General features: G+C 39.8%; 2 protein-coding genes across 2 annotated transcripts in view; both read right to left on the bottom strand.

Annotated features, from left to right (window-relative positions):
* Positions 1-22,982, bottom strand: part of LOC126328531 (TATA-binding protein-associated factor 172) — a 274,135-nt gene that overhangs the window by 166,713 nt on the left and 84,440 nt on the right. Inside the window, exons 17-18 of the mRNA XM_049996048.1 lie at positions 2,121-2,238; positions 1,745-1,876 (exon numbers count right to left, since the gene is read on the bottom strand). Coding sequence (XP_049852005.1) covers positions 1,745-1,876; positions 2,121-2,238 — 250 coding nt within the window. The remainder of the gene's footprint in view (positions 1-1,744; positions 1,877-2,120; positions 2,239-22,982) is intronic.
* LOC126328547 (endonuclease III-like protein 1) overlaps positions 9,903-22,982 on the bottom strand; it is a 250,074-nt gene continuing 236,994 nt past the window's right edge. The window contains exon 5 of the mRNA XM_049996051.1: positions 9,903-9,918. The gene's annotated coding sequence lies outside the window, so the exon portion shown is untranslated. The remainder of the gene's footprint in view (positions 9,919-22,982) is intronic.

Below are 22,982 nucleotides of genomic sequence, written 5' to 3'. Positions count from 1 at the left end.
AGCAACCGCCGGTTGCGAAAGCTCGAAATTTTGTGTGTGTTTTTTTTAGTGTGCCTATCTACCAGCTCTTTCCCGCTTGGTAAGTCATGGAACCTTTGCTTCTAATATATTTATAACTATAGATTTTGAAAAAGCTGGACATTTCTTTTGAGAACTGTGGTTCTAAGGCTTGTGAACTCACTACAAATCTCAAAAATTCCAGTATAATGTGATTCTTTAAAAAAATTTCTCCAAAATATTAGTTTTGTCGCTTTCCCTGTTAATATACCTCCTGTCAACTGAATACATCTCTAGTTTCACATGTTTATTAGTTCAAGAAATGCAGAATTTAAATTAATTGCTATTAATTTCTATGTTATAGTAACTTAATTATTGTAACTTTTGTGGAGTGCATACACATATTACAAATTAGTTTGTTTTAAACCACACAAATAAAGAACCAAATACTTAACACACTGTAATACAAGTGTTATTCAGTATATCTAGGTTTCAACCTTGTTCTACAACAAAACCCTTAATTTCCCAAATCTGTTGCTACTTGAAGCTGCATTTTACACTTTTTCTTTAGCATTTCTTGGTGTACTTCATGCTTAAGAAATATTCACATGTCATTACTAAGTGGTCAAATTCTGAAGTCCAATCCACTCCGCAAAAACAATAAATATACCCAAATTTGAAATATATTTCACATTATGATAAAAACTGCACAAGTTCAAACGAAACTTCTTGCTCGACACCAAAATATTTTCCAGGCTTACTCAAAATAAAACATCTTTGACAGCTGTAACAGATGGCATTTCAAACGGACAATCAAAAGAACAAATATTTATCTTTGAATAGTCTTTCATTCTCATGACAAAGAGATATTACAACTTGTCACCATTTGAGAAAGGGCAGATTAATAAAAAGGTGGTTGCACTTGTGACATAGTGAATATATCATGACAGGGATTATTCCAAGAAATTTTATATCATTAGATCATATTAGACAGTAAAAGAACAAGACATCAAATAAATATTGATAATCATGATTGAAGATTGTCATATCCATGTTACAAATGAAACTTCATATTTAAAATACACAAATTGCACAGGAAGTAGAAAGGACCTATAAAACACCATATCAAACACAGGGTGTGTTCCAGAAGGACTGGTCAATACTCAGGGATATGACAGAAACAATAATTCAAAGCAAAACAAGTCTGAAGTTTTCTGCATGCTGCACATTAAGTTTTGTTCAAGTTAAATAAAAAACTTAATGCACAGCATGCAAAACGTGTTTTTCTTTTAAACTGCTGCAATTAATACACAACTTTCAAGAAAACAGCCACCACAAGAAACTTGTCAAAGAAGTGTAGGAAACATCGACTCGGAAGTGCCTATTGCAGGAGCTATGAGTGCTTGTTCATCTTTGTTACCGTTAAACAAATCTCTTCTTCTGAACACGTGCTCATAGCTCTTAAGGGACGTATTTTAGAATTCAAATGTACTAGATATTTTTGCTTCAAATGATTGTTCCAATCATTTCCCTGAATACTGGCCATTCCACCTGGGACACCCTATGTACGTAAACAATCTCCAATCTCATATCTCTTGGACACACAGTTGCAGTTTAATTTACACAGACTCAGAAAACTCTATATTATTCTTCTTGTTTTTAAATCAAGGAGATAGACACCCTACATTGCCTTAGCAAAAAATCTTACATGTGTATACAAGAAATCATTATAACCCACATAGCTCACCTGTATGCGTGGAGAAAATTCTGTATCTGAGCGAAGAAATGTGCAAAGATTTGTAATAATTTTAGCATTTGGACATGGAATTCTGTTAACACACAATTCGACCAAACGAGATAAGTGTTCTGCAGCCAGGCTCTGCAACAAAGTCAGACAACAATAATTAAAGAGAATCACATTTTTAAATTTGAAATACTAATCATATTCTTAAAGAATATTGTGATAATATAGAGAAAAGCTATCTTCTATTTCTGTGTCTATAACTTTAATGTCAAGAGGCTGTCACTTGAAGCAGCAGCATTATAATACAACTTGATGAACATTTTTTTTATACATAATTTACAGAAGAAGGTATGTTATTAAAAACAGAGGAGAAACTCACCTGCAACTGTTCATTTTCCTCCTTCTTGATGGCTTCCATCAATGGTTTTACAACGGGGCTAAGCTTCTCTGGTAGACACTGCAGCATTGTTACAGCTCCAGCAAGAGCAGCCTGAGTTCTGCATAAAGATAAATTCATATTACCTATCCTGATATATAGGAATGCATACAAGAATGTGATAATATGGAATCAACATTTTATATGGAATACCCCATTATTCTGGCTGGAAGGTGCAGCACCCGTGCGGTGGTTGGGAGAACTATAACTAGATACCAATACCCCCCCCCCCCCCCCCCCCCACACACACACACACACACCCACACCCACCCAAATTCAAAAAATTTGCCACCTACCCAGCTCTGCGTTTCACTTGTTCACATGGGTGGTGTCCGAGATAGTTTTTTGGTTTTCAAAATTTATTGACAGATAGTTTGTGCTAATTACACTGAAATGTATAGTTTAGCTAACAAAATTTTCATAGAGTGTAAATATTATGAAAAAATTCAACTATACTTTCCATGAAGCCAATTTTGTTTATCTTCTCTTTCAACCAAAGGAAACAACATTTTTTTTTCTCAAAATGTTAAGGGCAATTCCATGTCAAATCAACAAGTGCTACAACCTTACCCTCTTGGATTTAAATGAAGTTAAGTATGCCTGTAGTACTCATAAATAGTACAAAAAATAAATTTTTTCACATTTTTCTGATTAAAAGTTACCGAGTTATGGACTTCAAAAATTGAAAAAATGACAAAATTTTGACTCGTGGAACAATGGTTTTTTGTTTATAACTTGTGTTCTAATTAAGCTAGAACAATAAAATTTACTTCATTGGAAAGCTCTTTTAAAGAGCTTTTACATGATACCAAACATCATTAGTTTAATACATATATACACATTGTTGAATTTATCGAATTTTGAAAAACTGTATTTTTAAAATTCTCAAAAAAACATATGTGAAAGATACACTTTACATCTACATGTTCTGAAAGTTTCAACTTGGGATGAGCATGGGATCACTATCAAAAGCAATTTTATGTTTACCACGATTCTCCAAAATCAGTCAGATAGGTGAATTTCTATTATTTTGCTACACATGAAAATATTACAGTGTTAGATATTGTTACATGGTCCAAAAATTGTACTTTTGAAACGAATAACTGCTTATTAAACTTTAGTGCTAACTATTTATTAATAGCTGTAAAACCACGGGGAAAAAAGAAAAAATGAAGCTCTCTCTCATTTTAAAGATTATATATAAAATGATTCTTTAGTGTTACTATCTGCAATCTATTCAGTATTTTATCTCTGGTTAATATTGTCAGCAATTTTTACCTATTGTTGAAAGTGACCCACACATTCTTTTGTTATAACGCAGCTGTAGTGAAATTATGTGATTAACTTTGAAATGTGTTTTGAATCTAGCTTAAAGGTACTTTTGTAGAAACCTCACAAGAGTCTGTAAGTTTGTATGCCTACAACCAGTTAATGTTTGCATACTAGTAACATAATGAAATTTTTTTTTTTACAGGAAGTGAAAGAATTAGAGGAGTAATACTGTGTAGTATTGAATATAGAAAGCTGGTGCATTCAACAGAAAATGATGATGATGATCTACTGTATTCCGTGGTGAAACAAGAAAGTGAAAAGGTCACTTTCAACAATAGGTGAAAATTGCTGACAATATTAAACAGAGATAAAATACTGAATAGATTGCAGATAGTAACACTAAAGAATCATTTTATATATAATCTTTAAAATGAGAGAGAGCTTCATTTTTTCTTTTTTCCCCGTGGTTTTACAGCTATTAATAAATAGTTAGCACTAAAGTTTAATAAGCAGTTATTCGTTTCAAAAGTACAATTTTTGGACCATGTAACAATATCTAACACTGTAATATTTTCATGTGTAGCAAAATAATAGAAATTCACCTATCTGACTGATTTTGGAGAATCGTGGTAAACATAAAATTGCTTTTGATAGTGATCCCATGCTCATCCCAAGTTGAAACTTTCAGAACATGTAGATGTAAAGTGTATCTTTCACATATGTTTTTTTGAGAATTTTAAAAATACAGTTTTTCAAAATTCGATAAATTCAACAATGTGTATATATGTTATTAAACTAATGATGTTTGGTATCATGTAAAAGCTCTTTAAAAGAGCTTTCCAATGAAGTAAATTTTATTGTTCTAGCTTAATTAGAACACAAGTTATAAAGAAAACAACATTGTTCCACGAGTCAAAATTTTGTCATTTTTTCAATTTTTGAAAGTCCATAACTCGGTAACTTTTAATCAGAAAAATGTGAAAAAATTTATTTTTTGTACTATTTATGAGTACTACAGGCATACTTAATTTCATTTAAATCCAAGATGGTAAGGTTGAAAACAATGGTTTCATTTGTTGATTTGATGTGGAATGACCCGTTAGTGTTGATTATACAGAATCTTTTGAGAACATAAAACGGAATCCCTTCTACATATGGTTCCATACTATCAACAACTTTCAGCTTGATTCACAGTAAAATGTACTTTACTTAAATATAAAATAATGTATTTATTTATTTATGTTTTTGCTCTTAATTTCTAGGTATTTATTTTGAATCTTTTGCCTGTGGTGAGAGGTACTATCTGAAATTTGGTATTCTTGGCACTCTCAACACTGTGGATATCAGAATATTGAATTCCCTAATGATACTATCATCATCTGTGTATCGCTGTGTGTTGCTATCCCATGACTTTTGTCAGCTTAGTGTATAATGGCAACAGGCACAGCATCTTTGTGAGGTAGTAACACTGTTCATCTGTAATCTGACATTCACTGGTTTCTGCAGCAGAGATAGATGGTATAAAGTTCCCTAGTTGGAGACAATATGAAAGTCTATCCAGTTCGTGACAAATAGAATATGTTGTATCCAGGAAAATTTGACAGTCACAAGGCTGAGAGGATTTCTCCTCTTGTTCAGTTTTGATCTCAGGGGATGTCTTATGCACCAAAACGTAATCTGGCACCAAGCATTGTCATTTCATGGCATCAGAGAGTCCTCTGAGCTCACAAGATAGACACCTAAAGAAAGATATGTTAGCTAATGGTCATCCAAACCTAAAGATATGTTAGCCAAATCTCAGAAAGTGATAGTCTTTGCTTCAGATTTCTGGACGCGTGTCATGTCGTAGAGAAATGCAAGACTCTCCTCGATAGGTCAGGGGTGCACTATATACAGAAAGTAGCTACTTCGTGAGATAGCAGTACTTGTGGAGTGCACTAGGTGGTAGTTTGAGCTACTCTTATGAACACTTGCCAGTCGATATGCAAATAACGAAATCAGACTGCATTCAGAGTAGACACACTTCAAATGTCAAAATTTTAGCAATAAATTGTTGAAGTATTCAGAACAAATTTCCTGAATTTACTGCTCTTCAGAAGAATTGTCTCGCTCAAATTATTCTCGGGACTGAGAGCTGGCTGAAACCGGAAGTAGAAAGCTTTGAAATATTTAGTGAGTCATGGAATGTATATTGGAAAGACAGATTAGTCACTATAGGAGAGGGAGTGTTCATTGCAGTTCACAAAAATATTTTCTCTATTGAGGGCAAATTTGAGTGTGACTGAGAAGTTATTGGAACATGTACGACAAGTCTAGGTGAAATCAAGTTAATTTCTGGATTCTTTTACCGGTCACCCGACTGCACCACATCCTTCAGAGAAAGACTATGCTCAGTAGTGCTCAAATACACAGATTATGCAATACTAGTTGGAGGTGACTTTAATCCACGGAGTGTAGACTGGGATGTCAATGGATTCATTGCAGGGGTTAGGGGTATTTAGAACGCAGCATGTCATTCTCAATGGAGAGAAGTCTTCCAAAGTAAGAGTGATTTGGGGGAGTGTCGTAGGACCATTGCTGTTCACAATCTACATAAATGACCTTGTGGATGACATCGGAAGTTCACTGAGGCTTTTTGCGGATGATGATGTGGTGTATCAAGAGGTTGTAACAATGGAAACTTGTACTGAAATGGAGGAGGATCTGCAGCGGATTGACGCATGGTGCAGGGAATGGCAATTGAATCTCAATGCAGACAAGTGTAATGTGTTGCGAATACATAGAAAGATAGATCCCTTATCATTTAGCTACAAAATAGCAGATCAGCAACTGGAAGCAATTAATTCCATAAATTATCTGGGAGTACGCATTAGGAGCGATTTAAAATGGAATGATCATATAAAGTTGATCATTGGTAAAGCACATACCAGGCTGAGATTCATTGGAAGAATCCTAAGGAAATGCAATCCGAAAACAAAGGAAGTAGGTTACAGTACGCTTGTTCGCCCACTGCTTGAATACTGCTCAGCAGTGTTGGATCCATACCAGATAGGGTTGATAGAAGAGAGAGAGAAGATGCAATGGAGAGCAGCATGCTTCGTTACAGGATCATTTAGTAATCGCGAAAGCGTTATGGAGATGATAGATAAACTCCAGAGGAAGACTCTGCAGGAGAGACGCTCAGTAGCTCGGTACGGGCTTTTGTTAAAGTTTCGAGAACATACCTTCATCAAGGAGTCAAGTAGTATATTGCTCCCTCCTACGTATATCTCGCGAAGAGACCATGAGGATAAAATCAGAGAGATTAGAGCCCACACAGAGGCATACCGACAATCCTTCTTTCCATGAAAAATACAAGACCAGAATAGAAGAGAGAACCGATAGAGGTACTCAAGGTACCCTCCGCCACACACAGTCAGGTGGCTTGCGGAGTATGGATGTGGATGTGGATGTGGATGTAGATGTAGATGTAGATGTAGATGTAGGGGTTATGGACAGTTGTACTTCTGAACAATTTTCTGAAAAATGCCTCGAGCTGCTAGTTCGAGAGCACACATGCAATAGAAGTATTTTAGACCTGGTAGCTACAAATAGGCCTGAAATTATCGATTGTGTCATTATAGAAATATGGATTAGTAGGGACCGGAAAAATTCACGTTTTGTGATAAATGCAAATATAGATGCAAATCCTGCCTCAAAATAGGAAAATGTGAAATTACCTAATAGATACTACTTCATAACAGATTGTATCCACATGAACTATCTTATTAGAGGTAGTTTGAAATAGCTTTTTTTCCACATATAAAAGTTGAAAATGTAACCAATTTTTGGTTACTGGTATATATCATCTGACAAAGCCCAGTTTGGAAAGATAATGTACATAAGAAAGTGTTTGCAAAATAAAAAGTGCAGGAATGCAGTGATGTACCAGTGTGCTCGATGTTATGGTGCCATGCCAACTGTGTGCATTTGAATGGTCTGTTTAAGATACACTCTGCATAATGCAATGTAGTACGGCCAACTCAGCCACAGGGCCTAGCATTTATGAACAGAGAAACACACAACTTTGTTTGTAATCAGAGGTTCAAAATTTGTAGTTATGTAGATGCTTTTAACACGCAGTTTTAGGTTTTCGACGTTTTGAACTGTGATCGCGTCAAACACCAAAAGAGGATGGACCTGAACTACCTCATTAACAATACTCTCCAACCTCAACATGTAATTCTAAATTAGCTTTTTGCAAATACTTTGTACTGTGTGTTCCTCGCTGCTTTCTTTTCTTATTCTGGAATGAGTGAAGTGACTATTCCTGGCCCATCATGGATTTCAATTACAACCCTAACAACACCAGAAGAGTTTGCCAATCCCTGTGACAATGTGTTAGTTCTGCTTTTGCAGAACAAGCGTGTACGTTGCTACCACACGAAAGAGGCAGGGCTTGTTTCCCTGGACTGCTCGCGGCCCCTCTTGCAGGTGAAATACTAGTTTGTTTATGTTTGCAGGTCTCTACCACTACATATTGTCTGTACTTTGCAGTTGGAAAACAAAACCTGTCATATATTTCAATAGTGTCAAAATTCTTCCATTAATGTTCGAATAGTTACCTTTGGTTCTACTTCTACATTAAATGCCATGTTGGTTCTATCTGTAGTATTGTCAAGTATATGTCACCTGGCGATGAATACCCACGAAAGGTCAAAATTAAATTTGTGATCATGGAATTGGGTGGGAAACTACAAATGATGTCAAGAAACACCTTAAATCAGAGACATGATCAGTTTCCTAGCGAGAAAATGCTACTGCTTCTCAACGGCTTCTCGAAAGCTTAAATACAGCCTAAAAAGAAAACCAAGGTCATTAAAGAAGAAAAAACTGTTGAAGTTTTAGAAAAAGCAAATATTCCTGACAAAAAAACTTCCCAATCATCACTTTTTTTAACAGTTAATTTGCAAGCACTAATGCTTTGCCCTACCTCGTGTAGTGTGACATTTTAAATTTGTGTCTCTAATTATTTACAGATAAAAAATAGATGCAAATTACAACAAAAATAAATGCTACACTGTCCAGTCCCTATGAGCTAGTGATGGTACCATCATAGTGACCATGGTTACCAAAGTTAATAAATCAATCAAGAAGCCTGGGAGAGTATTTTGCTAGAGATAAGCATTTGTTAGCAACCCACTTACACAATGAATGGACATCATTTAGTTCCATTACGAGAGAATTAGGGACAAAATTTATACAGGCTCTGTATTACACTCTTGACAAACACGTGCTTATTAAGGGCAGAAAATACCCACAGTAGGGTTAAAAACAACATTTGGCAAATTCTGAGGAGGCGAAGACAGTTGCATTTTCGGTTCAAAAGAGAACGCGCAAATGATGGCAGGCAAAGGTTAGTGGAGATATTGTGTCTGTATGCTTCACTCATACAACCATGACATACCTTTGCGAAAGATGTTTCCAAGAACCCAAGAAAATTCTGGTCCTACATAAAATCAATAAGTGGCCTGACGGCTTTTATCTAGTCACTTGTTGGCCATTCTGGTGTGGCAATAGAAGACAGCAAAAGGAAAGCTGAAGTTTTAAATTTTAAGTTTGAGAAACTGTTCACACAGGAGGACTGTACTAAATGCTGCTGTTTTACCATCACATAGACCCCTGTATGGACAACACAGTAAACATGCATCTCTGATGTAGAAAAGCACCTGAAAGAGTTGAAAACAAATAAGCCATCAGCTGTGGATGGAACTCCAATTATTTTACAAAGAGTACTCTACAGCACTGGCTGCTTACTTAATTTGCATTTATTAAAATTTCTCATCCAGCACAGAGTTCCAACTGACTGGAAAAAACTGCAGGTGACTCCTGTATGTAAGAATATTAAAGACCAGTATCCTTAACAACACTTTGTTGCAAAATTCTTGAACATATTCTCAGATTAAATATAATAAATTTCCTTGACATATAAAAGTTTCTGTCCACAAAACAGTATGATTTTAGAAAGTGTCCCTTCTGTGAAACTCAGCTTGCCCTTTTCTCACATATCATCTTCCAAACCATGGGTGAAGGGCAACAGGCAGACTCCATATTCCTTGATTTCTGAAAATCGTTTGACACAGTGCTCCACTGTAGACTGTTAATGAAGGTAGAAACATACGGAATAAGTTCCCAGTTCCCAGGTATGTGAGTGGCTTGAAATATTTTTAACTAATAGAACCTTGTATGTAACCCTCAACAGCAAGTGTTCAACAGAGTAGAGCACATGCAGGAGTGACCCAGGGAAGTGTGATATGACTGCAATTATTCTCTACATACATACATCATCAGACAGACAGCGTGAGCAGCAATCTCTGTCCATTTGCTGATGATGCTGTGGTGCATGGGAAGGTGTCATTGTTGAGCAACTGAGGGAGGATACAAGACGACCTGAACAAAATTTCTAGTTGGAGTGATGAATGGCAGCTAGCTCTGAATGTAGACAAAGGTACATTAATGAAAATAAGTAGGAAAGAAAAACCCATAACATTTGAATACAGTGTAAGTAGTGGACTGCTTGATACAGTCTAGTCAATCGAATATCTAAATATAACGTTGCAAAGTGATACGAAATGGAATGAGCATGTAAGACTTGTAGTAGGGATGGTATATGGTTGACTTTGGTTTATTGGGAGAATTTTAGGAAAGTGTAATCCATCTGTAAAGGAGACCACATACAGAACACTATTGCGACCCATTTTTGAATACTGATCGAATGTTTGGGAACCCCACAGCGTTGGATTAAAAGAAGACGTCAATGTAGTTGAGAAGCAGGCTGCTGGATTTGTTACTGCAAGGTTTCATCAACACAGAAAAGCAGTGAAACCCCTCTTCTGCACTTTTCAAGGGACTTTAAAAGAAATGGCATAAAATACGAGAAAATATAAAATGTGGGAAACAACATTTTAAGCAACGAAAGTTACATATCAGATCCCCTTTTCATTTTTGCACTTTATCTAATCCCAGTCGATAGACACACAAGCAAACACAAACATACACACAACTTTCGCAACCAACTGTTGCTTCATCGGGAAGGAGAGGGAAAGACGAAAGGATGTGCGTTTTAAGGGAGAGGGTAAGGAGTCATTCCAATCCCGGGAGCGGAAAGACTTACCTTAGATGGAAAAAAGGACAGGTATACACTCGCACCCACACACATATCCATCCGCACATACACCATGCATATCTAAAAACAAAGATGATGTCACTTACCAAACGAAAATGCTGGCAGGTCGATAGACACACAAACAAGCACAAACATACACAAAAAATTCAAGCTTTCACAACCAACAGTTGCTTCATCAGGAAAGAGGGAAGGAGAGGGAAAGATGAAAGGATGTGGGTTTTAAGGGAGAGGGTAAGGAGTCATTCCAATGCCAGGAGCGGAAAGACTTATCTTAGGGGGGAAAAAACGGACAGGTATACACTTGCAACACACACACATATCCATCAGCACATACACAGACACAAGCAGAAATTTGTAAAGGCAAAGAGTTTGTGCAGAGATGTCAGTCGAGGCGGAAGTATAGAGGCAAAGATGTTGTTGAATGACAGGTGAGGTATGAGTGGTGGCAATTTGAAATTAGCGGAGGTTGAGGCCTGGTGGATAACGAGAAGAGAGGATATATTGAAGGGGAAGTTCCCATATCCGGTGTTCTGACAGGTTGGTGTTAGTGGGAAGTATCCCAATAACCCGGACGGTGTAACACTGTGCCAAGATGTGCTGGCCATGCACCAAGGCATGTTTAGCCACAGGGTAATCCTCATTACCAACAAACACTGTCTGCCTGTGTCCGTTCGTGCGAATGGACAGTTTGTTGCTGGTCATTCCCACATAGAAAGCTTCGCAGTGTAGGCAGGTCAGTTGGTAAATCACGTGGGTGCTTTCACACGTTGCTCTGCCTTTGATCGTGTACACCTTCCGGGTTACAGGACTAGAGTCGGTGGTGGTGGGAGGGTGCATGGGAAAGGTTTTACACCAAGGGCGGTTACAAGGGTAGGAGCCAGAGGGTAGGGAAGACGGTCTGGGGATTTCATAGGGATGAACTAAGAGGTTACGAAGGTTAGGTGGATGGCGGAGAGAGACTCTCGGTGGAGTGGGGAGAATTTCATGAAGGATGGATCTCATTTCAGGGCAGGATTTGAGGAAGTCGTATCCCTGCTGGAGAGCCACATTCAGAGTCTGATCCAGTCCCGGAAAGTATCCTGTCACAAGTGGGGCACTTTTGAGGTTCTTCTGTGAGAGGTTCTGGGTTTGAGGGGATGAGGAAGTGGCTCTGGTTATTTGCTTCTCTACCAGGCCAGTAGGGTAGTTGCGGGATGCAAAAGCTGTTTTCAGGTTGTTGGTGTAATGGTTCAGGGATTCAGGACTGGAGCAGATTTGTTTGCCACGAGGACCTGGGTTGTAGGGAAAGGACCGTTTGATGTTGAATGGGTGGCAGCTGTCATAATGGAGGTACTGTTGCTTGTTGGTGGGTTTGATGTGGACGGATGTGTGAAGCTGGCCATTGGACAGATGGAGGTCAACGTCAAGGAAAGTGGCATGGGATTTGGAGTAGGACCAGGTGAATCTGATGGAACCAAAGGAGTTGAGGTTGGAGAGGAAATTCTGGAGTTCTTCTTCACTGTGAGTCCAGATCATAAAGATGTCATCAATAAATCTGTACCAAACTTTGGGTTGGCAGGCCTGGGTAACCAAGAAGGCTTCCTCTAAGCGACCCATGAATAGGTTGGCGTACGAGGGGCCATCCTGGTACCCATAGCTGTTCCCTTTAATTGTTGGTATGTCTAGCCTTCGAAAGTGAAGAAGTTGTGAGTCAGGATGAAGTTGGCTAAGGTAATGAGGAAAGTGGCTTTATATAGGGTGGCAGGTGATCGGCGTGAAAGGAAGTGCTCCACTGCAGCGAGGCCCTGGACGTGCTGAATATTTGTGTAAAAGGAAGTGGCATCAATGGTTACAAGGATGGTTTCTGGGGGTAACAGATTGGGTAAGGATTCCAGGCGTTCGAGAAAGTGATTGGTGTCTTTGATGAAGGATGGAAGACTGCATGTAATGGGTTGAAGGTGTTGATCTACGTAGGCAGAGATACGTTCTGTGGGGGCTTCGTAACCAGCTAAAAAGGGGCGGCCGGGATGATTGAGTTTGTGAATTTTAGGAAGAAGGTACAAGGTAGGGGTGCGAGGTGTCGGTGGGGTCAGGAGGTTGATGGAGTCAGGTCAAAGGTTTTGTAGGTGGCCTAAGGTTCTGAGGATTCCTTGAAGCTCCGCCTGGACATCAGGAATGGGGTTACGTTGGCAAACTTTGTACATGGTGTTGTCTGAAAGCTGACGCAATCCCTCAGCCACATACTCCCAACAATCAAGTACCTCGGTCGCGGAACCCTTGTCCGCCGGAAGAATGACGATGGATCGGTCAGACTTCAGATCACTGATAGCTTGGGGTTCAGCAGTGGTTATGCTGGGAGTAGGATTAAGGTCTTTTAAGAAGGATTGAGAGGCAAGTCTGGAAGTCAAAAATTCCTGGAAGATTTGGAGAGGGTGATTTTGAGGAAGAGGAGGTGGGTCCCGCTGTGACGGAGGATGGAACTGTTCCAGGCAGGGTTCAATTTGGATAGTGTCTTGGGGAGTTGGATCATTAGGAGTAGGATTAGGATCATTTTTCTTCGTGGCAAAGTGATATTTCCAGCAGAGAGTACGAGTGTAGGACAGTAAATCTTTGACGAGGGCTGTTTGGCTGAATCTGGGAGTGGGGCTGAAGGTGAGGCATTTGGATAGGACAGAGGTTTCGGATTGGGAGAGAGGTTTGGAGGAAAGGTTAATTACTGAATTAGGGTGTTGTGGCCTCTATACTTCTGCCTCACCTGACATCTCTGCCCAAACACTTTGCCTTTACATATGTCTGCTTGTGTGTGTGTGTGTGTGTGTGTGTGTGTGTGTGTGTGTGTGTGTGTGTGTGGGTGGGTGGGTGTGTGGGTGTGTGTGCGCGCGCGGTTGCGAGTGTATATCTGTCCTTTTTTCCCCCCTGAGGTAAGTCTTTCCGCTCCCGAGATTGGCATGATTCCTTGCCCTCTCCCTTACACCCCACATTACTTTCTCTTTTAGTTTGTACAAGTAGTTTCACTTTGTATTCACCTTCCCTTTTTCCGTAATCTACCATACATTTTGAAATTTTGTGTGTGTGTGTGTGTGTGTGTGTGTGTGTGTGTGTGTGTGTGTGTGTGTGTGTGTGTGTGTGTGTTTTATTTATTGTGCCTGTCTACCGGCACTTTCCCGCTTGGTAAGTCTTGGAATCTTGGTTTTTAATATATTTTCCCATGTGGAAGTTTCTTTCTATTATATGGAGGAGGCACAGTACATCACAACCTCAGAAAGGCGACTACAGTGCAAGAGACGCAGAACTACACATGTGCAAACACCACGCAGAATACTTACATATGTATGTGTACTTAACAACAAGAAAAAATTCTCGTAATGCATTGTGCTAAGAATGAGAATAAAAAATTATGTAAATGGTTCAGTGTTTCAATATTTAAATAAGGAATGACAGTAGCAGACATTCCAAAAATATTGATTGTGATACACGAAATTAAGTTGAACACTTATACTTCGCAGACAGTTACCAGTTGCAGATACACCAGCGGTTTTTATTAATTAATAAACCTGTATTAGATAATAGACAAGTCTCTGACAAGTATTTGGATGCCATATATATATATATATCTATATATTAAAAACAAAGATTCCAAGACTTACCAAGCGGGAAAGCGCCGGTAGATATGCACAATGAATAAAACACACAAACACACACACAGAATTTCGAGCTTTCGCAACCAGCGGCTGCTTCGTCAGGAAAGAGGGAAGGAAAAGGAAAGATGAAAGGATGTGGGTTTTAAGGGAGAGGGTAAGGAGTCATTCCAATCCCGGGAGCGAAAGACTTACCTTGGGGGGAAGAAAGGATAGGTATGTACTCGCGCGCCCACGCCCACGCCCACACACACACACACACACACACACACACACACACACATCCATCCATACATACACAGACACAAGCAGACATATTTAAAGGCAAAGAGTATGGGCAGAGATGTAAGTCAAGGCGGAAGTGTGGAGGCAAGGATGATGTTGAATGACATATGAGGTATGAGTGGCGGCAACTTGAAATTAGCTGAGATTGAGGCCTGGTGGATAACGAGAAGAGAGGATATATTGAAGAGCGAGTTCCCATCTCCGGAGTTCGGATAGGTTGATGTTGGTGGGAAGTATCCAGATAACTCGAACGGTGTAACACTGTGCCAAGATGTGCTAGCCGTGCACCAAGGCATGTTTAGCCACAGGGTGATCTTCATTACCAACAAACACTGTCTGCCTGTGTCCATTCATGTGAATGGACAGTTTGTTGCTGGTCATTCCCACATAGAAAGCGTCACAGTGTAGGCAGGTCAGTTGGTAAATCACATGGGTGCTTTCACACGTGGCTCTGCCTTTGATCGTGTACACCTTCCGGGTTACAGGACTGGAGTAGGTGGTGGTGGGAGGGTGCATAGGACAGGTTTTACACCGGTGGCGGTTACAAGGGTAGGAGCCAGAGGGTAGGGAAGATGGTTTGGGGATTTCATAGGGATGAATCAAGAGGTTACAAAGGTTAGGTGGACGGCGGAAAGACACTCTTGGTGGAGTGGAGAGGATTTAATGAAGGATGGATCTCATTTCGGGGCAGGATTTTAGGAAGTCGTATCCCTGCTGGAGAGCCACATTCAGAGTCTGATCCAGTCCCGGGAAGTATCCTGTCACAAGTGGGGCACTTTTGGGGTTCTTCTGTGAGAGGTTCTGGGTTTGAGGGGATGAGGAAGTGGCTCTGGTTATCTGCTTCTGTACCAGGTCGGGAGGGTAGTTGCGGGATGCGAAAGCTGTTTTCAGGTTGTTGGTGTAATGGTCCAGGGATTCAGGACTGGAGCAGATTCGTTTGCCACGGAGGCCTAGGCTGTAGGGAAGAGACCGTTTGATAAGGAATGGGTGTAAAACCTTTCCTATGCACCCTCCCACCACCACCTACACCAGTCCTGTAACCCGGAAGGTGTACACGATCAATGGCAGAGCCACGTGTGAAAGCACCCACGTGATTTACCAACTGACCTGCCTACACTGTGACGCTTTCTATGTGGGAATGACCAGCAACAAACTGTCTATTCGCATGAATGGACACAGGCAGACAGTGTTTGTTGGTAATGAAGATCACCCTGTGGCTAAACATGCCTTGGTGCACGGCCAGCACATCTTGGCACAGTGTTACACCATCCGGGTTATCTGGATACTTCCCACCAACACCAACCTATCCGAACTCCGGAGATGGGAACTTTCCCTTCAATATATCCTCTCTTCTCGTTATCCACCAGGTCTCAATCTCCGCTAATTTCAAGTTGCCGCTACTCATACCTCACATGTCATTCAACATCATCCTTGCCTCCACACTTCTGCCTTGTCTTACATCTCTGCCCATACTCTTTGCCTTTAAATATGTCTGTTTGTGTCTGTGTATGTATGGATGTATGTGTGTGTGTGTGTGTGTGTGTGTGTGTGTGTGTGTGTGTGTGTGTGTGCGCGTGCGTGCGCGTGCGTGTGCGCTCGAGTATATACCTATCCTTTTTTCCCCCTAAGGTAAGTCTTTTCGCTCCTGGGATTGGAATGACTCCTTACCCTCTCCCTTAAAACCCACATCCTTTCTTCTTTCCCTCTCCTTCCCTCTTTCCTGTAGAAGCAACCGTTGGTTGGGAAAGCTGGAAATTTTGTGTGTGTGTTATTTTATTGTGCCTGTCTACCAGCGCTTTCCCGCTTGGTAAGCCTTGGCATCTTTGTTTTTAATATATTTTTCCCATGTGGAAGTTTCTTTCTATTTTATATTAGGCATCCAAATACTTGTCAGAGAGTTGTCTATTATCTAATACAGGTTTATTAATTAATAAAAACCGCTGGTGTATCTGGAACTGGTAACTGTCTGCGAAGTATAAATGTTCAACTTAATTTCATCTATCACAATCAATATTTTTGGAATGTCTGCAACTGTCATTCCTTATTTAAATATTGAAACACTGAACCAGCTACATAATTTTTCATTCTCATTCTTAGCACAATGCATTACGAGAATATTTTCTTGTTGTCAAGTACACATACATATGTAAGTATTCTGCGTGATGTTTGCATATGTGTAGTTCTGCGTCTCTTGCACTGTAGTCGTCTTTCTGAGGTTGTGAGGTACTGTGCCTCCTCCAATAAGTAGAAAAACTGTACATATGAAAACTATCACTCGCATTGTATGTCTATGAAACATCACAAAAAATACATACATAAATATTGCACTTGGGAATGAGAATAAATTCTCAAAACAAGTCTTGCTAAGCATGAAAAAACACATAACTGTGTCTGTATTTACAACAAAAACATTGAGTAACGCAAAATTAGTGAAGGTGTCAACTAGCGCTACAAGTGGCCAAATGATGAAACATGCTAAATGTGGTTTGACAAAGATGTCACTATGATCCCACCAATCACAAAGCCATACATGTGCAGTAGGAACAGTTTGGAAATGGTTGTGATTGCTCATATCGTGATTCAAATGAACCTAGTTACTCCCATCTGCCACCATGCCGAGTAGAGCTTGGTAGCGGCAGGACATACGGCGCGAATTGCTGCAACTTTTACCCATTTACCGGTTCAGATCTACTGAGTAGAGTGAGTACAGAGCCGTAGTGTCAAGAAATTTAAGCACGTAATTTTGTAAACAGTACTTGATGGCCAATGGCATACCAGCATCATTTCATGTCAATTACATCAGTTACTGTCTCCATGAACATTTTTCCATAAAGTGTAAATTGTGGGAAAATTACAAATACATTAACATAAAATCGGGTGCGAATTAACAATGTAAACACAGGAAAGTTGACGTAAGTGATGAAAAATGTCATAAGTGGGGGAGAAATGTTAATTCTAGGAATGTAAAATCAGGGTTATACAATATTACAGACATGTTTTGGGAATTTGAATAGGAATTTCTGTAATGAGGGTAGGAAACATTCTTTCCGAGGAACCGAGGAACACTACTGAGAAAATTTAGAGAACTGATATTTGAAGCAGATGGCAGAATGTTTCTACTTCTGCCAACGTACATTTTGTGTAAGGATCAGGAGGATACGAGACATTTAGGCTCCTGCAGAGATACATAGGCAGCTGTTTTTTCTTTCCCCTGCTCTCTGTTTGCTACTGGAAAAGGAAAGGAAATTACTAGTAATGGTACAAGGTACCATCTGCCATGCACCATATGGTGGCTTATGGAGTATGTATGTAGATGTATATGTACAAGCAACAGCAAGTTGTTCTACCAAAAAGATACATAAGAAAAAGCTAACATAAAAGTAATGTCTTTAAGGCAGCATAAATGTAGTCAAAAAAATAAGGCAATGCCTACTCCAGTTGGTGACCGATTTGTGGCCAAATCCCTGATGTATGGTAGACCCTGAAAACTGGAGAGCAGGTTATAACCCAATGGTCACATGATTTGGTTGTTGAAGCAGTTCAAGAAGTTCTAAGTTAAAAGCACTATGTTGACAATGTTCTACAGTGTTATTCAGTTAATTGGTTTTCAGCTTACAAGGTCATCATCAGACTTTAACTTAATGAGGTCCATCATCACAAGCCACACTGCACAAGATGGTGTCAGCAAACATAACTCATGGCAATTAGACTCCTGCAAAGTAACACATCATCAGCAGAAATGAGGAAAATAGCCAAAGCTCAGTTATGTGTAGTACCAAATACTAATGATAAGTGGATAATGTTTGAAGAAACTTGAGTATCAGATTTTATTGTATGGAACATGGAGATGACCTTGTGACATTGAATGAGTTTCATGGTTTTCTATTGTTTTTATGTTCACTTTCCGAAGATCAATTATGGCCAAGATTTATGTGGACATTTACGGTGCCGAAATCTGTGAGATAATGATCTCTAACTACATGACACTGCCCCAATTCACACTATTATTTGAGCAGTGAATCCACTGACGATTTCTTCCTTGAATATTTTTGTCACAACTACGGGTTACAAAAAATTTCTCCAGAAACAAAATGCTGGTTATACAAACCTATTCCACAACTGTGATAACCATTTATGTATTAAGAATAGGGTGAAATGAGTGTAGTAGATATACCATCACATGCAAGGTAACATGTCAGTTCGCAGGACATCAGTGATGTAATGTTGTGCCATCAAGAGTTACCTTAATGACTTGAAATCATACATTATGGCTCCCCCACACCATTACGTTGCTGTGCCTCTCCAGAATAATGCAAGAATGGAATCTCCCCCCAGGGTGCCACCATATGCCGTGACGATGGACGTTCGGGTAGTGCACAAGTTTGTTTCATTGTTGAACACAGTATAATGCCATTCATCAGCAGTCTATGCTTCTTGGGCATGGTACCACACCAGTGGATGGATGGATGGATGGATGGATGGAGATGGTATTAAGGGCGCCTGACAGCAAGGTCTTTAGCGCCCGTGCAAAAAAAGATTGAGACGAGTGTCAGTAAAATACCCAGTACACAAAGATAAAACAGCAAGTAAAACACATATAACAAAGGGTGGAAAAGTATATGGACCCACACCAAAGCAGGGGATGAAGTACGGTATCAGTAGTAAAACATGAATGACTCAGGAGGGAAGTAGTAGAAGGAGATAAACAATAGAGCAGTTGGATGTGGCTGGCGGACCGCAAGGGAAAAAAGGAGACTCCAGCCACTGTGCAACACACTAAGACCTCCAGCCTAAAAGTTTAGGCCAGAGTCCAGACACATCGCAAAATTTTAATACCTTAATTACACTCGTCTCATCAGCCAAAATAGAGGGCAGACCCCCCACCAATTTTTGCTGCTGCCTGTGCATCACGGTATAAAATGCACTCTGTTAAAATGTGGGGAACAGAGATGTGCACACCACATGCAACACAAAAGGGGATCCCGTAATAGAAAGGTATGTGTGAAAGGACAGTGTCCAATTCTAAGACAAGTGACTATGACTTCATCCTGCCTGAGCAACTGGCAGAAGGAACGCCGTGGCCAGGTTGTTGACTTCACCAACTGCAGCTTATTGACTGTCACTGCCAGCCATTCCTCCTCTCGCAACTGCATGCGCTTCCTGTGTAGGTCAGAAACCATACTGCGAGGGAATAGGACACTGTGCCACATCCTGTCCTATGCAGACCTCCTTGGCAGCCCAATTGGTCTGTTCGTTGCCCCATATCCCTACATGACCGAGTACCCATCAGAATGACACCTGCTTACTCCGCCGGTGGAGCAACTACAATTGATCAAATATGGGCCGGACCAACTCCTCAGCTGGGTACAGGTTCTGCAATGATTGTAAGGCACTAAGAGAATCGGAGCAGATGAGAAAATGTTTGTCCAGAAGACGACGCATCTGCTCCAGTGCCTTCAGGATCATGTGGAGCTCTACTGCAAAAACGGTATACTGTGCAGGAATGCGAATCCTGGTGACACGGTCTGAGAATACCACAGAGCAGCCTAGGGAATCCCCTTGTTTGAAGCAATCAGTATAGATGACCGCAAAATTGTGATGCGTATTTAAAATGTTAAAAAACAGAGATTGGTAGGTAAAATATGGTGTACTATCCTTCTTAAAATTAGTCAAATCTAAAATAAGTCTGGGTCTCTGAAGGAACCAGGGTGGAAATCTGCTTCAACCTCTAAGTAAAACATTAAGACCAGGTAAAACATTAAGACTAGACATGTCAATATCTAAAAGGGAATCCTGTGCATGAATCCCATAGGGCCTCGTTGCACATTGCTGGGTATGAAAAAGCTGTGCCAGTGGAAGCCGAGCAAAGGTATGGTACGCAGGTGTGTATGGTGTGGACAGTGTTTTATATATCTGGCACACCAGAAGAAGTCATCGCCTGATGTGAAGTGGCGGTTCACCAGCCTCTGCACAGAGGCTTGGTATGGAACTTGTTCTGAATGCTCCAGTGGGCGGCCGATCGCCTTCATGATGCACCACGTCCAACATTTTCAAATAAGAAGGTCTGGCAGACCCATACACCATGCACCCATAATTGAATTGAGATCACACAAATACCCTATAAAACCAGAGCAGACAAGTCCTGTCGTCCTGCCTGCTCCCCATGTAGTGTCATTAAAACATTTTAAAATACTGAGAACCTTAAGTGAGCGTTTCTTCATGTCCTTAAGATGTGGAAAACATGTATGTTTGCTGTCAAATATAAGGCCCAGAAACCTTACTGTGTCTGTAAAATTAAAAACATTGTCCCTCATCCTCAACTTGGGAAAGTTTTAAAATGGAACAAGAACAGTTAAAGAGAACACAGACAGACTCCTGAACCCACACTGAAAGCAACTACGGAGTTGCCTGAATTCTAACATCCAGATCAGGTGGCAGTTGGCAATCTGCTCAAAGGTCTTTCCCAGGCAGCCTGTGAGGGCGACACTGCGATAACTACTCAGGCGCGTATGGTCCTTACCCAGGATTTAAAAGAGGAATCATAATGGCCTCACGCCACGTATCAGGATAGTGACCTTGTAATGGATCTGGGAGATGTGTTATTTTCTACCGGATTTGATGATACCAAATTGTAAATGTTTTCTTATATTTTTTTGTCAGAATTTTTTTAAATTGTAATTTGCCTTATTTTTTGTTAATTTACTTATATTTCTGAGAGTGAAAGCATATTGATTACTATTAGTAAATGTGACGAAGAATATCAAAGAGACTGATTACAAGTGGAAGCTTGTGTGTCGTGTAAAATGTCTTTGACGCTGGAGACGTCTTTGACTGTAGACAGTCGGCAGTGAACTCATGGTGTGTGTTGACGGTTGAACAATTTGCAGGTCGTCGTCATAATAATTTGGATGCGGGGAGGGGGGAGGGGGAAGTTACTACTTGTTCTATATAAGCTTTAAGAAGAAACCACATTTGAAGAAATGGTATTTGAAGCACCAAAAAATGAGGCAAACGAATTGAAACAGGACATGTCTGCAGCCAACAAAACTGCATAGTGGAATCATACTTCCACTAGACAACTGAAACCAAGACAATTGTTGTTGTTGTTGTTGTTGTTGTCTTCAGTCCTGAGACTGGTTTGATGCAGCTCTCCATGCTACTCTATCCTGTGCGAGCTTCTTCATCTGCCAGTATCCACTGCAACCCACATCCTTCTGAATCTGCTTAATGTAGTCATCTCTTGGTCTCCGTCTAAGATTTTTACCCTCTACACTGCCCTCCAACACTAAATTGGTGATCCCTTGATGCCTCAGAACATGTCCTACCAATCGATCCCTTCTACTGGTCAAGTTGTGCCACAAACTTCTCTTCTCCCCAATCCTATTCAATACTTCCTCATTAGTTATGTGATCTACCCATCTAATCTTCAGCTTTCTTCTGTAGCACCACATTTCGAAAGCTTCTATTCTCTTCTTGTCTAAACTATTTATCGTCCATGTTTCACTTCCATACATGGCTACACTCCAAACAAATACTTTCAGAAACGACTTCCTGACACTTAAATCTATACTCGATGTTAACAAATTTCTCTTCTTCAGAAACGCTTTCCTTGCCATTGCCAGTCTACATTTTATATCCTCTCTACTTCGACCATCATCAGTTATTTTGCTCCCCAAATAGCAAAACTCCTTTACTACGTTAAGTGTCTCATTTCCTAAGACAATTATCGCCTTGTAAACATTTTACGAAAAAGGTACTGTCACGAAATATGCCAAATTTAAGTAAATAAAAATAGTAACCATATTTCAACCGGGGGCTCAGCCGGGGTAGCATATTTCAACTGGGGACTGTAGCCGGTATATTGTGTTCACGTGATCTTCAACAGTGCTACGAAGAAGAAAATTTTTGTGTTAATACCAGTTTTTTCAGAATGTGTGTTACAGTATTTATGTTTATCGGAAAGTAAAAGTTTTGGAGAAGAAATGTTTCGGCAAAAAATATAATTTTCGACAGAAGAAAAAATTTCACGAATTTTGGTCAACAATCACATGGATGGAAACGTGGATTTGCAACAGTAGAAGAGTGTTCCAGATAAGTCACGAAACCCTCGTATTTAGTTAAAACAATCTTTTTATCTTGTTTTGTATTGTTGTATATAATTTTTTTTTCTTCACAATGACTTATGAGATTTTCGAGAGTATTGTGCCTAAAGTAGAAAGTAGTAATTTAATAGACTTCGAAAATCAGGACAGGTCAAATGAAACAGAAAGAACCGATCAATTTGATTTAAAAAGTTTTCTTGTAAATTTCACGAAAGAAATTAAACAATCAGTTGACGACAATAAGACTTACTGGGATGAAAAAATTGATAATATTTTGTTGCAAGTCCAAGCAGGCAATACCCAAATGGGTGATCTTTCGAACAGAGTTTGCAGTGTTAAGGAAAAAATTGAATATTTGAAAGCA

This window comes from Schistocerca gregaria, chromosome 2, assembly GCF_023897955.1.
Source record: "Schistocerca gregaria isolate iqSchGreg1 chromosome 2, iqSchGreg1.2, whole genome shotgun sequence".
NCBI lineage: Eukaryota > Metazoa > Arthropoda > Insecta > Orthoptera > Acrididae > Schistocerca > Schistocerca gregaria.
This window is presented reverse-complemented; position numbering and strand designations above follow the sequence as displayed.